The sequence below is a fragment of the Corapipo altera genome, unplaced genomic scaffold (assembly GCF_003945725.1).
Source record: "Corapipo altera isolate COAL_440 unplaced genomic scaffold, ASM394572v1 55, whole genome shotgun sequence".
In the NCBI taxonomy this organism is placed as follows: Eukaryota; Metazoa; Chordata; class Aves; order Passeriformes; family Pipridae; genus Corapipo; species Corapipo altera.
The window spans coordinates 158,535-171,599 of NW_020884882.1; the positions used below are offsets into that span (position 1 = coordinate 158,535).

General features: G+C 42.1%; 1 protein-coding gene across 5 annotated transcripts in view; it reads right to left on the reverse strand.

Annotated features, from left to right (window-relative positions):
• IPPK (inositol-pentakisphosphate 2-kinase) overlaps positions 1-13,065 on the reverse strand; it is a 43,246-nt gene that overhangs the window by 12,299 nt on the left and 17,882 nt on the right. For 3 of the 5 annotated variants that reach the window (XM_027640585.1, XM_027640586.1, XM_027640590.1), the window contains 3 exons: positions 4,457-4,504; positions 1,164-1,259; positions 363-429 (listed from right to left, as the gene is read on the reverse strand). In XM_027640585.1, the coding sequence (XP_027496386.1) occupies positions 363-429; positions 1,164-1,259; positions 4,457-4,504 (211 nt within the window). Of the gene's footprint in view, positions 1-362; positions 430-1,163; positions 1,260-4,456; positions 4,505-6,680; positions 6,728-8,995; positions 9,206-13,065 lie in introns of those variants that run through there. The other 2 variants (XM_027640588.1, XM_027640589.1) reach the window with 2 other exon arrangements.

Consider the following 13,065-nt stretch of genomic DNA (forward strand, 5'->3'; position numbering starts at 1 on the left):
ACTGTGAAAGGTGACACCACGTTCTGTAGCACTTCCCTTCACACCAAACACGTCACAGGTTGCCAAACTTCCAGTCTTGCAGCACGTTCCCAGAGTTTTCACAAGGTCAGCACACCCTCACCTCACACACTGTCCCCATCCATCCCCCGTGTCCAGGGGACTAGAAAAGCACGGCTGCAACTGTTAATTCCAAAACACGTCCATTTCCATTTTTTCCACAACAAACTTTCGACTTATCATTGTCTCAGTGTCACACAAAGTCTCCTTATATTCTGAGGTATAATGCTTTTTAACTTTAGAACAAGGGAAAATGCTTTACAGCTTGAGGAAGCCCCCGTTTTAATGCCATCCCTGGCACTTACCTGGCCTCTCTGGCTGGATTTTCAAACAGAGCTGTCTTACGAAGTCTAAAGGCAGTTGAATAATTTCCTATTAAAAAAAAAAAATGTATTTCAACACAAAAATTAATACCCAGTTTTGGGGGGTCTTAAAATGGAATTGCAAAGTTCAGTGGGTGTTAACAACAGTACACTAAAAAAAGTCAGCAGCTTCTCCCTCTAACTGTGAAGACCTGTACCTGCAATCACAGGGAACACCTGCTGCACTATAAAAACAAAGAACTGATTTCAATAAATGCATGAGAAAGAGCCTTTTCAGTGCAAGTTTAATGTGCACCAAGGAACCTGCATCATTTTATCCTTCTCACAAATGAAAGGATCCTTTTCATCCTCACATCCCACCCTTCCAAGGCAGGACTGTGTAACTCAAGTTCCAGGTGAAGCTGTAGCTTTTCCACCCAGATATCTGATGTTCAGTGAAGGAGATCTGGCTGCCCTGAAGAACAGAGTGAGTGGCAAGGGAAAAGGTTATCTGTGACTGCACAGAAACCTCAACCATTTATATGAACCAGGTTTAACCCCCTGTTTTACAGTTAGGTCTAAAAATCCCTCTTACTCACGCCTCTCTTGCCTTATGTAGAGCAATGACCACTCTTTCACTAGAAGCTTGAAACACCCATGGAGACAAATCCAACCCCCTCATCAGCACAGAGCAGGATCTTTGTTCTCATCCAAATGCTCCTTGTGTGTGTGTATTCAGAGCTCCCCCAAACACTTCAGTGTTTACAATGCATAAGCCATTTCTTTTAAGAATAAAACATTTACCCCGTGGTGAACGTAGTTCTCCCCAAAGAACTGTTTCATCACATGTTTTCCAAAGTCTACGATGTTTTGCAGATGGTGTAGTATTTCCTGTGAAGTCTGGAAGACAGAAACGTGGTAATTTAGCTGTGAGATAATGATAAACAACACTCCAGAACACATACACATGCTAGTCAGTGATTTAGCAAACAGCCTAATTGCTGAGGTTGGTAGGTCAGTGCACACTGAAACTAAACAGGCACATAATCTACGTTTGTTTCTGCCTCAGGGGCTGGGACAAACACAAAAACAGCCAGAGAGATGATGATTCTTAAGTGTCAGGGGAAAAAAAGAGAGAAAATTACAAAGGCGGAAGAGGGGGAGGTTACTCAAAATCTACTCTGTCTTTGACCATTATTCTTAAAACAACTCAAAGAATTCTAGTAGTCCAAAGAGGTGCCCAGCAGGCCTTCCTGCCAACAGCTGGAGTGCAGGAGAGGCGTGGAGTGTTATAAAATACCTCATGGAGATTGGGAAGGGAATGGCTGGAGAGACTGAGACATCACAAACCTCGGCACGGACAGGTACAGAACTTGCCATTTGTCCCAAATCCTGCCCCAGACAATGAAAAATCTTACTGTAATGTCATCCTCTGTTAATTTTGTTTTATGTGTCTATAAGGAAACTCCAAGTTCTTCTACAAGACAAAAATGCCAAAAGATAGAAATGAATTTCCATGAGTACTGGAAGCAGGACAGGGACATCGGTGCAGTCAGACTTTGACAGCTCCTGCTCATTAAAGAGGGAGCAAAGAAGCCTTAAAGCAGTATTATCCCATTCCCAGTGCTCCAGCACACTCTGGTTCTGTGCACAGTATTTCAGTGTTATAATAGACAAGCTTCTCTGTGCTTCTGTAAGACAAAAAAAAATCCCCACACTGGGATTAAGTGGAGGAAAAAGAAAGTGCAACACTCAGGTACATGTTAGAAAATTGTAGAGGGGAAACAAGAAGAGCAGAGCAGGAGAAAATACTGGAGGGCAACGCTCAGATACTGCCAAAGTCTAGAGAAAGGAGGGAAGACCACATCCAACACAAATCACAGATGCCATAGGGAAAAGGAGCTTGTCACTAACAGTCTTACTGACTTGGTTTTAGAGTGCCATCACAACAGGGAGATTTTTTTTCCCACAGCACCGTTTCCACCATTTCCATAAAGGCCAGGACAGCACTGATTATTTAAAATGCTTGGCAAACTGTACATGGAGCTGTTCCTCAGAACAACTCTCCCTGAAATCTTTTAAGAGAGTCAAAATAACCACGGAGCCTCTTCCCAACAGGCAACCTTCCACTGCTCGAGTCTCAGAACCAAACACACACTAAGATGCCTCAGTAACTTTCTCAGTGGCACTACTCTGACCTGAAGAAAGTTGATTAACTCATCTTGCACTAGTCATGAATACAGATTATCCCTAAAAGCCATCTTCTCCTCTGTCATGTTGCTAGGGACAAGTTTGTCCCGAAACTCTGATTCTCCAGGATTTGTTTACTGATCTGAAGATAAAGTATTTAGTTTACTGTTCCACTCTAAGAAAAAAATGATCCTAAAAAAATAAAACCATCAATCACCAAGATAAGTAAATATATTCAAATTACAAAGTCATCTATTTAGAGGAAACTGTGTACCACAATCCCAACCCAAGGCAAATGCAGAATGCTGGAGCTGGGCACAAGCCTTTTTACCTCATGTTTCACTATCCCAGTCCATAACACTGCATGCCATGCCAAAGTACTCCACAGCAATATTATCAACCTCACTGCTGTAGTGTGGAACTGAAAAGTCATTTCCTGGCTTCCTTTGTGACTCTGTCATACTCTGTCAATTTTCTAAAAACAATTATTATGCGACAATCTCTTCCAACTTAAAAATTAAAAAAAAAAAAAAAGAAAGAGGAAAAAAGCTGGTACTTAGTGTTTTGTCTTCTTAAATAAACTGTAACAGACTGACTTTATAATTAAAGTTGTGGTCTAGTTCTCCCTTGGTGTATTAAAAATTGAGATAAGCACTGTTTCCTTTGCAATCCACCGGGCTCTTCCCTGTTCTTGTTGACACTCCAAAAATTATTATCTTGGGCTACTACAGAAGTACAAGATACATTTTTGAAACCATGCCACTATAAGCAGCTCAAGAAACAACTTGAATCACACTTTAGTTTTACCAGACTTTTTTTCAAATCAAATAGTAGGAAAAAGGCCATCAAATAACTCACACTGTGTTCATGGGTTCTTGCCTTCCTCTGCTTTACTGGAGAAACTTCTCCTTTGTCCCTTGTTAAAATGAATGTTTTTCACATTCAACCTCCTGATTTAAAGCAACAAAATGCCCTTTCTATGTTTTCTTTACATTCATCCTTGTTTCTTTTTTCCTGAAATTAAGCACACACACCCCAGCTCTCAGCAGAGCCTCAATGTTTTCTATATTTCTCTCCCCAGAAGAACCCACCACTGCCACTGAACCTAACAAAGCCATGGTTCAGGAGCTGCTGTAATTCCAGCCATTCCCTTTATCTCTCAGGTAACACACACCCTAAAGACTTCTCTTGAGGGTGAGGAAATGAAAGAATTTGAACCTTGTACTCTCTTTACTTATTTTTTTTTCCCTTGGAACACTGTGTTCACCCTCCACCTTTGCTTCTTGATCATTCTTTATCCCTGTTAAAAGAAACCTGAAGTAACTCACTTCAGCTGCTTCTCGGGCAGAAAAACCTTATTCTGCCATCCAAGAAACTGGGAGACTGTGTCCTGTTCTTTACAATGGACAGGACTAAAACCACTGACAAAGGCTATTCTGTGAATATTTCATGTGTTTGTTCAAATTCCATGGCTTTTTAGCTACTGAATGGGTGGTCAGCAGCAGACCTTTACCATGACACCAATCCCGAGCTGTTCCTGTTCTGTCCCAGCTAAGAACAACCAGTAAAACTCATTTCTTCCTCGGCATCCCTGCACTCCTGTCCGTGGCTATGGAACATTCCCCCTGTCTCTGTGCCACAGAAAGCTGTCCCCTCTAACACATGGCAGTCTCACACCCTGCCCCACACAGAGGGCTTGGTATCAGCACTCACATCATCTTACTTACGTAAAGCGACCTCAAATTTCCTCCTGTTGCCAAAACCCCCTGAAACACGGGGAGATTTCAAAACATCCCCTTAATTCCTACTCCTGCCAGTCACAGCTCTTTCAGGGGTTTCTTATTTCTCCTCACACTGGCTATTAGTTTACCTGAGGGCTTTTAGCAAAGGGACATGTTGAATCTTACCTTGGTCTGGTTGGGGGGGGACTTCAGGAACCGCAGCACCACACAGCGCTGGAGGGAGACAGCACAGAGCAGGGTTTCATTAGCATTTCATCATTTATGAACAGCACAATTGTCTGCTCCCCCAACCCACCCCCGCCGAGAAATTAAGGGGGAAAAAAAAAGAAAAAGCAAGATGGGCATTTTAGATGGTTATTTCACTCACCCTGAAATCAAATACACCGACTGAAATCAAACACAACGTCTGCTGCCAGCTTTGCCGTGGGTTTAACGAGGCTGCTGCTGCATTTCCAGTCTAAGTGCACCAGGGAAATGCTCCCTCAGCTCACAGCACTGCTCTGGAAATGTGGGAATGCACGGGATTGACAGCACCACCCTGGCATTTGTGCATCAAAGGTCTTGGGGGACCAAGAGGAACAAGACCCACTTCACTCCCGGTATCAGCACAGCATCAAAACATCTTACAGGGACACCTGCACCACAGCAGCTACACAGCTGGACCTACAAACATTAAACCCTGTTACTGCTAAACTTCCACAGAGTAAACACCTAACACAGGGATAAATGCAGCAGGTTTCCAAATATTTTACCTTAAAACCACAAAAAATTCACTAATTTTTGTAATTTATATCATTTTTATCGGTTTTTAACAATTCAAAAAACTTCATATTTTCAAAGTACCTGAATTCTAAAAACATCCTCAGCCTTTATTTTTAATATTTCAGATTAAAATATTTCATAATTAGGCCTTTCTCCTTAAGCCTATTGAGTGTCTTCCATCACAGAAGTCATGAGAAGTATCTTTCCCTCAAAAAAACCCTGCTGAAATTTAACCATTAAACTTAGTAAAGAGACTTTCTGTATTAAAATCGAATTTTGACATGGTATTAAGTAACCTGCAGGCTTACTAGGCAGGGCTGTGTGGTAAACAGAGCCCTGTTGAGCCTGTATCTCTGTGTGCACAGTGTTGTTGTACACTGTTTCAACTGCTTGGATCTCCTGCTTTAATAATTCATAAGCAAGTGGATCAGTGATGGAGTGATGTGATTATCACTTCTCATCCCTTCAGAAACATGATTCTGTAGTCTTTCAAGGCCAGTGTAGATATTTATCTATTAATCAGTTCCCAGCCAACAAGGTTCCAACCATTGCTTTGGAAAACCCATTTGTCTCACAGGACTCACTAGGTATTAGTTCATTGCCAAGTCACTTCTGAAGAGGCACAGTGGGATAAAATGACCAAGATTATACATGGCAAAAGGAGAACGTGCTGCTGGCCTAAGATGTCAAAAGCAAACAGCAACGTTCAAACCAACCTTCAGAGAACTGCAGGTGCACTCACACCAGTGGCCCCACACTGTGCTTTTAGATGATTAGAGCAAAACAAAACCCAGCAAAAAAAAAACACACCCCAAAAGCAAAAGCAAAGCTCAATAAACCCCAAAACACTTCTTCCCTTTCCTGGGGCAAGTTTTCAGCTACGTCCACCCCTCTGTGCAATCCAACCTGCAGTGACACACACACGCTGCCCCAGCACCAAGTTAACCCATCAGATGTCACAGATGCCAACTGCTCCAGAATTATCACCCCCCAAAATACTGCCCCACGTTTTCATGCTACTGCTTTCCTGATTCACTTGAGTGATTCTTTACTTGGAAATACTGTGGGTGGTTGTTGCCATGAGGGTTGTTTTTTTTTTTTCTCAGTTAACTTAAATGCCTTAGACTTTTTTTTTTTATATTTACAGATTGAACATCAAAGATGTACCATGCTCATCTGCATGCATGGAAATGGCCCAAACCCAGAACAGATCTCTGAGGAGGTTGTCACTACTCCTTAAATTCTTGGAGAATCAGATCAACTAGATCCCAATGCTCCCTAAATTTCATTCTCCACAAGCAGTGGAAGGGCTTACAGAGGTGCTTAACACCACTTCCATCAAGGCACCACTCCCATGAGAGTATTTAGTTAGCTGGATAATAGTCCCAGACACACAAAGAGATGAAAAATGCAAGCTGCAAGCAGAAAAAATAAAAAAGAAACAGTGTACGGAGGTAGGTAAATGTAACACATGGAACATTAAAAGGCTTCACACCTTTTGAAGTAAGCTAGAAAAATAGTGAATTCAAAGGAAGAATTCTCTCTACCACTTTTTTTAATCCTGCATATGTTCAGTACCCAGTTAGTGACAAGACTAAAAAACCCAACCCCTCAGAACTGCTCTCACTGTCAGATAAAGAATTCAAGGGCGACTCTCACATGAGAGCACAGCAGCTCGACAGCAGATAACAATGTCCTCAGTGGCTACAGGACCACAGCAGGGCTACTGCGACATTCCCAATTGTCATGGAAAGCTCAAAACAAACACTAGCAACAAGGACACCAAAACTGGTGTCTCTGAAAACACACCCACAGGCGCTGTAACCAGAGGAGCACTATCCTAGGCCACAGCGTTTTCAGACTCCAGCCTGAAGCTTAGGGTCCCACCAAGAAAGGCAAACACTTCTTGAGCACCCTATCACCAAACAATTGTTTGGTTAAAGCAGAAGGAAGTTAATCATTGCCAGTAAGGAGAGAAGCTGTGGGAGGGGCTGTGGAAGCACTCAAAGAAGTCGCTGCATCACAGAACCACAAGGATGTGAACACACACAGATCCTGTCCTCGTGTACCCTGGGAAAAAAAAACAGTACTGGGCTTAGTCCCCAAAACGTTACCTGCAAGAATTTCTCTTCTCCAAAGCACTTACTACAGCTATTATTTTAATCTTACTCAGTGAAATCCAAAAAACAAAGTAATCCTTGGTAGCTCAGCCAAAATATGACTCAGCACCAATCCAGGTACTTTGGATTAGACAGGAGCATTATGAAACCAGGACAAAAGCTTACATTTATTTCTTTACAGCTTGATGTTTGATAGTGCCCTTATTTTATGACCTCGCTGTCATACAGTGCAGGCCTCCTGAACTGGAGAGTTTTCACAAGTGAAACACAACTGGGGCAAATCCATAATCTTGATACTCCCCTTCAGGGAACAGCCTCGTTTGCATCACTGAGGTTTTTATTCAGGTTTCCATGTCTTGCTACGTTAGTACCAAAATCTGTGTAAGAGATGGTGGCTGTGAAAGAAATAGGAGAATGTGTATAAAAACAAGCTCAACTCTTGGTAATATTGTTTAGAATTATGGAAAGATGTCTATTTTCCTTCTGCTGTTACCACCTCAGCTCACATGGGTTTAAAATAAGCCTCTGTACAAAAATATAAGGAATTAGCCTGTCCAAACACAAAGCCTGGGAAACATCAGCTTCTCCTTTTCCAAATAAGCAGGTTCACGTCATTTGTTATTACTCCATCATTATTCTAACCAGCACACATCAACTGCCTTTGTCTGGAGGCAGAGCACTACCCTGACATCTCTTTCTGCCACTGGACAAGATTCCCATCTAGCTGATCACCAGCTTGTGTTCACATCTGCAAGATCCAGGGCAGAAAACAAGACACTTGGGGAAGAAGCTTTTTAAGTCCCAAAAGGAACTCCACCCCTCTTCCCACACCCATCATGTCCCTCACTCCACACAGCCTCCTAAATTCTGGCATCTGAAAGCTCAGCAGTATTTTTGCAAGCACTATCTGCAATTTTACATCACACAGTCACCTGCCTGTCTACTACACCCTGCTGTTTGAAAAGGCACAAGATATACAAACAGGACAAGAAAACCCACATTTCTTTTAAACTTGTCCATATAAAAGTCACAAGCTTGCAGTCATAAACATGGGGGAGAACACTCTCAAAGACTGGTAATAAATCTTTCCCTACAATTCTTACTGTACTATTTTTTGCAACCAATTAAAAACACCACTGACCACTGCCAAAGGAGATGAAGATAAGAAGTCAAATTTACTTTTAGAAAAAATAGTGTCTGTGAGGGCCCATGAATTTCTTTATACAGTCAAAACTGGTTGTTCAATTCGTTGTCCTTTGAGGACACTAAAGAGCTACCAAGAACTTACCAAACAGGGCTCTAAGGATTCCAGATCTCCTGCCACCACTGTAATCATTCAACACCACCTAATCACTGGGGGTTTATGGCTGTGCACAGCAATGGCAGCTACAGAAAGTACATTCTATCTACATTTCAGTCAAAGGGAGGGAGTCAAACAACACAGTGATTAATGCCTGTTTCAATGGTACTCAACGTGAACTGTGGAACTGTTTTGCTGATATTAAGCTATCCCTGCAGTAGCACACTGGAGCTGCGTGCACTACTTGCCAACTAAAAAAAAATTATTCTGACAACTTTTATTCCAAATCTCCATTCCACAGCCCCTTCAATTCCGACTCCAGTTTGAGGGATTTGAACAGAAAACAATGGTGTTCTATTCAGAAAACGCAATTTCTGGGAAGGAGGAAAATGGACAAAGGGGTGTTATATTCACATCTCAGAAAAGACAGGGACACAGAGGAGAGTTCCTCCTTCTGAGAACTGATAAAACTCAGGAAAAACATGCCCACCACACTGCCCAGACACTTCAGCCAAAGCTTACCTTCATGATACTCAACACGAGACATTTTTAAAGGTCTCCTCATCCAGGGTGCTGTGCCATGTGGAGGGATGTGAGGGATGGAAACAAACTAAGTGCTAGAAAATTTTGCAGCTTTTGAATGAACCACACATGGCAGTATTGTACACAACTGTTGTTTTCCAACCCAGTTTTGTTCTGCATAAGGTGGATAAGATCACACAAAACAAAGCAAGGAAAGCTACATTTCCTGCCCGTATGGAGGAAGTTTAGCAACTGCTCACACATAAGTGCAAAGAAGCATTCAAAAATCAGAACAATGCTCTTTTATTTAGCATAGGAGTCCTTGAATAACAACGTTTTTATTTCTTTACATGAATAAAGAATTTCTGGCATAGCACCTGGCTTGACATTATTCAATATGGCAAACCATTATTTGAGAGCAAACCCCCCCATGATACTTGTTTCCTTTAGCACACAGCTCACAGCTTGCATCAGACTTCAGGTGCTCATTCCAATTTTTTTTCCCCCCTGCTTGGTTATGATCTCGACTCCCATGAGAGTTAAGCACTACCTCAGGTTTCACTTTACAGCTTTGTGTAACCTTGCAACACGCAGATGGTACCAATTCCAAGAGAATTTAATGATTGCACCCGCCAAGAGCGAGAGGGAAATGCCTGCCCTTCAGCCAAGACAGCTAATCAGAGAACCTGCAATGGTATCAAGTGATACACCCACTGCCATGAGGTGGAAACACACACCAGAGGGAGAACAGGCTGAATAAACCCATTGATCCCTGGCCCTGAGTACATCAGCACTGTGTGGTAACACAGCACAGGGCCCTGACTGAAACACAAGGACAAAAACAGCCCTTAACATTTAACAGCACATCAAATACCCCCCCATCAAACAGGCCAGTGGTGCCAACCAGAACATAACACACACTAAGCTTCCTTCGTTTAAGCTGCCCTAAACCTCCCCCTATCAGCAACACTTCCCAGCATGAGGCTGCTGAGTCACCTGATGTTATGCCGGGGAAACCAGGCGTTCCAGGAAAATATTAATAGGGAGGGGAGGAAATAGAGCCAAACAGTAAGAGGGATTAGAATGAAGATAAGTAATAAAATGGAGAGTTAGAATAAGTTAATAGTTCCCAGCATCTGGAACACCTCAGCTAGAAGACACCTAAGCAAACCTTGGGCAAGTGTTCCATGGAATCCAGTGACTCTGTTCCCTCCCAAGCAAAACCAGGCCAGGGAAGACAGTTTAGGGAGGTCAGAACATGGTTACTGCATGTCACGGGAAATAAGTGAGGCAAAGAAAACAGCCACTGAAGGGTTGGGAGGGAGAAAAGAAACAAAGGAGGGAATAAAATAGGCTCTCAGACTGAGCACTCCCACACAGCTTTGGGTCAGGCTACTTCATCCAAAGCAACCAACCCACGGCTGCTGGGACTGAGGGCAGAGACAGCAGCTGCATGGAAAAGGCACAGAAACTCCACCATCACTGCATTTACCAAACTCCCCTAACAGACAAAAAACTGCTTTTTAGATAATGGCTTCAGCTCATCAACTGCACAAGAAAGTCATTCAAGTCTGAGCTTGAACAGAACCCAGAAGAAAACATGAGGGTTGTTAATCAAGGCCAACCCACTCCTGAGCTTGACTGGGATTTGGTTTGCATTTTCTTTGGATATAGCCCTCAGAATTCTCAAAAGTCGCTCAAAAAAGAAAAAATAGGCCTAAAGCAGAGTTCAAATCTCCAAAGGTCACCAGAAGACAGGTCTGCTCCAACACTTGTTACTAGCAAAATAAGACAGCACCTCTGGAAAAAGCATTCTGGGAGGAGGAGAGAGGTGGTGCTGCTGCAGTTAAGTGAGCACTGTCATATGGCATTAGAGTACCAGACCACAGCACTGGCAGTGTTTGTGTCTCCCTTCTCCATCCACACAGGTGCTGTTTTCCCATCTGCATCTACTGAACTTAAAGCACTTGTATGATAAGAAAAGTTGTGACTGCTGCCTTTCTGCTCTCTCTCCTCCCTGCAGTCAGCCCTGCTACCCAGTGCTACCTTCTCTTCCACTCTATGAAGACACTAAACTGCCCTGCATTCAGAGCTCTCAGTGCACAAACCCGGTAAAGCTGAGGAAAAAGTACATTCAACTACTCTCACACAACATGGAATTGAAATCCTGATATGGAATTAAAATTCTATAGAGATGTTGACTCAAGCTGTTGACTTTTCTCTTTTTTTTTTGGGGGGGGAGGGGGTCCAGAAAAGCTCCACAGCTAATCCACAAAATTGGACGTGCTTCCAACTTTTAATTCTTCTTTAACAGTAAAAAGCTTTGTAGATTGTACTCAAGTAGAGTTAGTCCAATTAATTATGACACCTTCAGACCCAGTTGTACCAGTTCAACCAAAGAACCAAATAAAAACAAATACCAAACTGTCTTTTTTTTCCAGTGACCATAGGCAACTACTGAAGTATCAGTTAACCAAGGTTAACACAAGGAAATGTACAATTTCATACAGGTGTCACAAAGGGTCCCAATTCCAACTCAAACCAGTGATTGCCTCCTCTTTCTAAAAACTTAATTGTTGTTTACACCAAGGCAGACATCTCTTCCTTTCTTTTCCACTGATGACACACCCTGATCACATACTTGGCTTTTTCAACTGGATTTCATAGCTGCCTGCTTCAGTAAATTTGGGCAGAGGCTCCTCTACTTGTCTACAATAAATAAATAAATAATTTTTTTAAATCAAAAGCAATTACAACTAAGAAAGGTGGAGCAAACATATTATCTTTAGTCTTTAAGCTGTCTTCCTGTGCTTTTGTCTAGGTAGGTAAAGGGTGTGCAGGTGTCAGAGTTTTGATAAACAATACTCAGAGATAGACAGGGTTTAAACATGTTCACACCCAAAAGAACACAATGCTGGAGAAGGCAGGTCAAAGAAATCCCTCTGAAATAGAAAAAAAAAGAAATAACACCAAAAAAACCCTCTAAAAAAGGCCAAATGGAAGAAGCAGGAAATTCTACAGAACCAGATTCAAAACTCCCCTCTATATTACATCATTCCCAAATCCATCAGAAGTAAGGATTATCACAGGTTGGGAATGTAAATAGAAGATTCTCCTCAAGAACACAAAAATATTTAAGTTCAAGTCATACAAAAACTATGCCTTTTCCACTATTTAAAATAAAATTCAATAAATACCAGTTGCATTTTACCTTTCCTGATAATGTCTGTCTGTGAAAGAACCAAGAGACCAGGACTTGGCCATATTTTAAATCAGAGCAATATTCAGAGAAGACCATTGTTAATAAACTATTCTAATTATAACCACAGGGAACAGCAACCAGTTTTTCAGTACTTTTCCCTACCTGAAGACCCTTTAATACAGGAATCAGCAGCCTGTTCTATATTTCCTTGAAATCAAGACATTCATAGGCATTAAGGGAGGAAAAAACCAATCAGAACACAACTGAACAGAAAACAGAACAAAATTTGCTTTATAGTCAGGGATCTGGAATTTCTCAGGAATGACTTGGAAGCTTGTGGGGGGGCAAGACTTACACACATCTCAATAGGACAAAACAGATTCAGGCAACTCCACACAGAAAAACAACAGAAGAAGAAGCAGGACACGTGGGTTTCTGGACTTGTGCAAAATGACACCATCAGAAAAAGCACCTTAAGAAGATCCTCTCAATGAGACAGCAATTAATGATCAGCATCATCCCTTTCTGCCAAACAGGAACAGAGGAAAGCTGCAGCTACCTGGTCATTCCAACCCTAAGCTTACCACTCTTTCAGCAAACACCCTTCTGTCTAAACATCCAACCTGGTCCTCTCTTCAAGTAAGTTTGCTGCAGCAAAACTGAATCATTTGTCATTATTCTTAAACCAACCAACCAGCCACAGGAAAACTATTTCATATTTCAAAAGCATCAAAAGGAACAGTAATGTACCCTGACTTGACACAACACACACACCCCCCCAAAGTAGAATTATTTTATTTCAAAACCCCAGACCAAGTCCCTCTGCCCCACATGCACAAAGTGACTTTCTGCACACACTTTGCAGCAC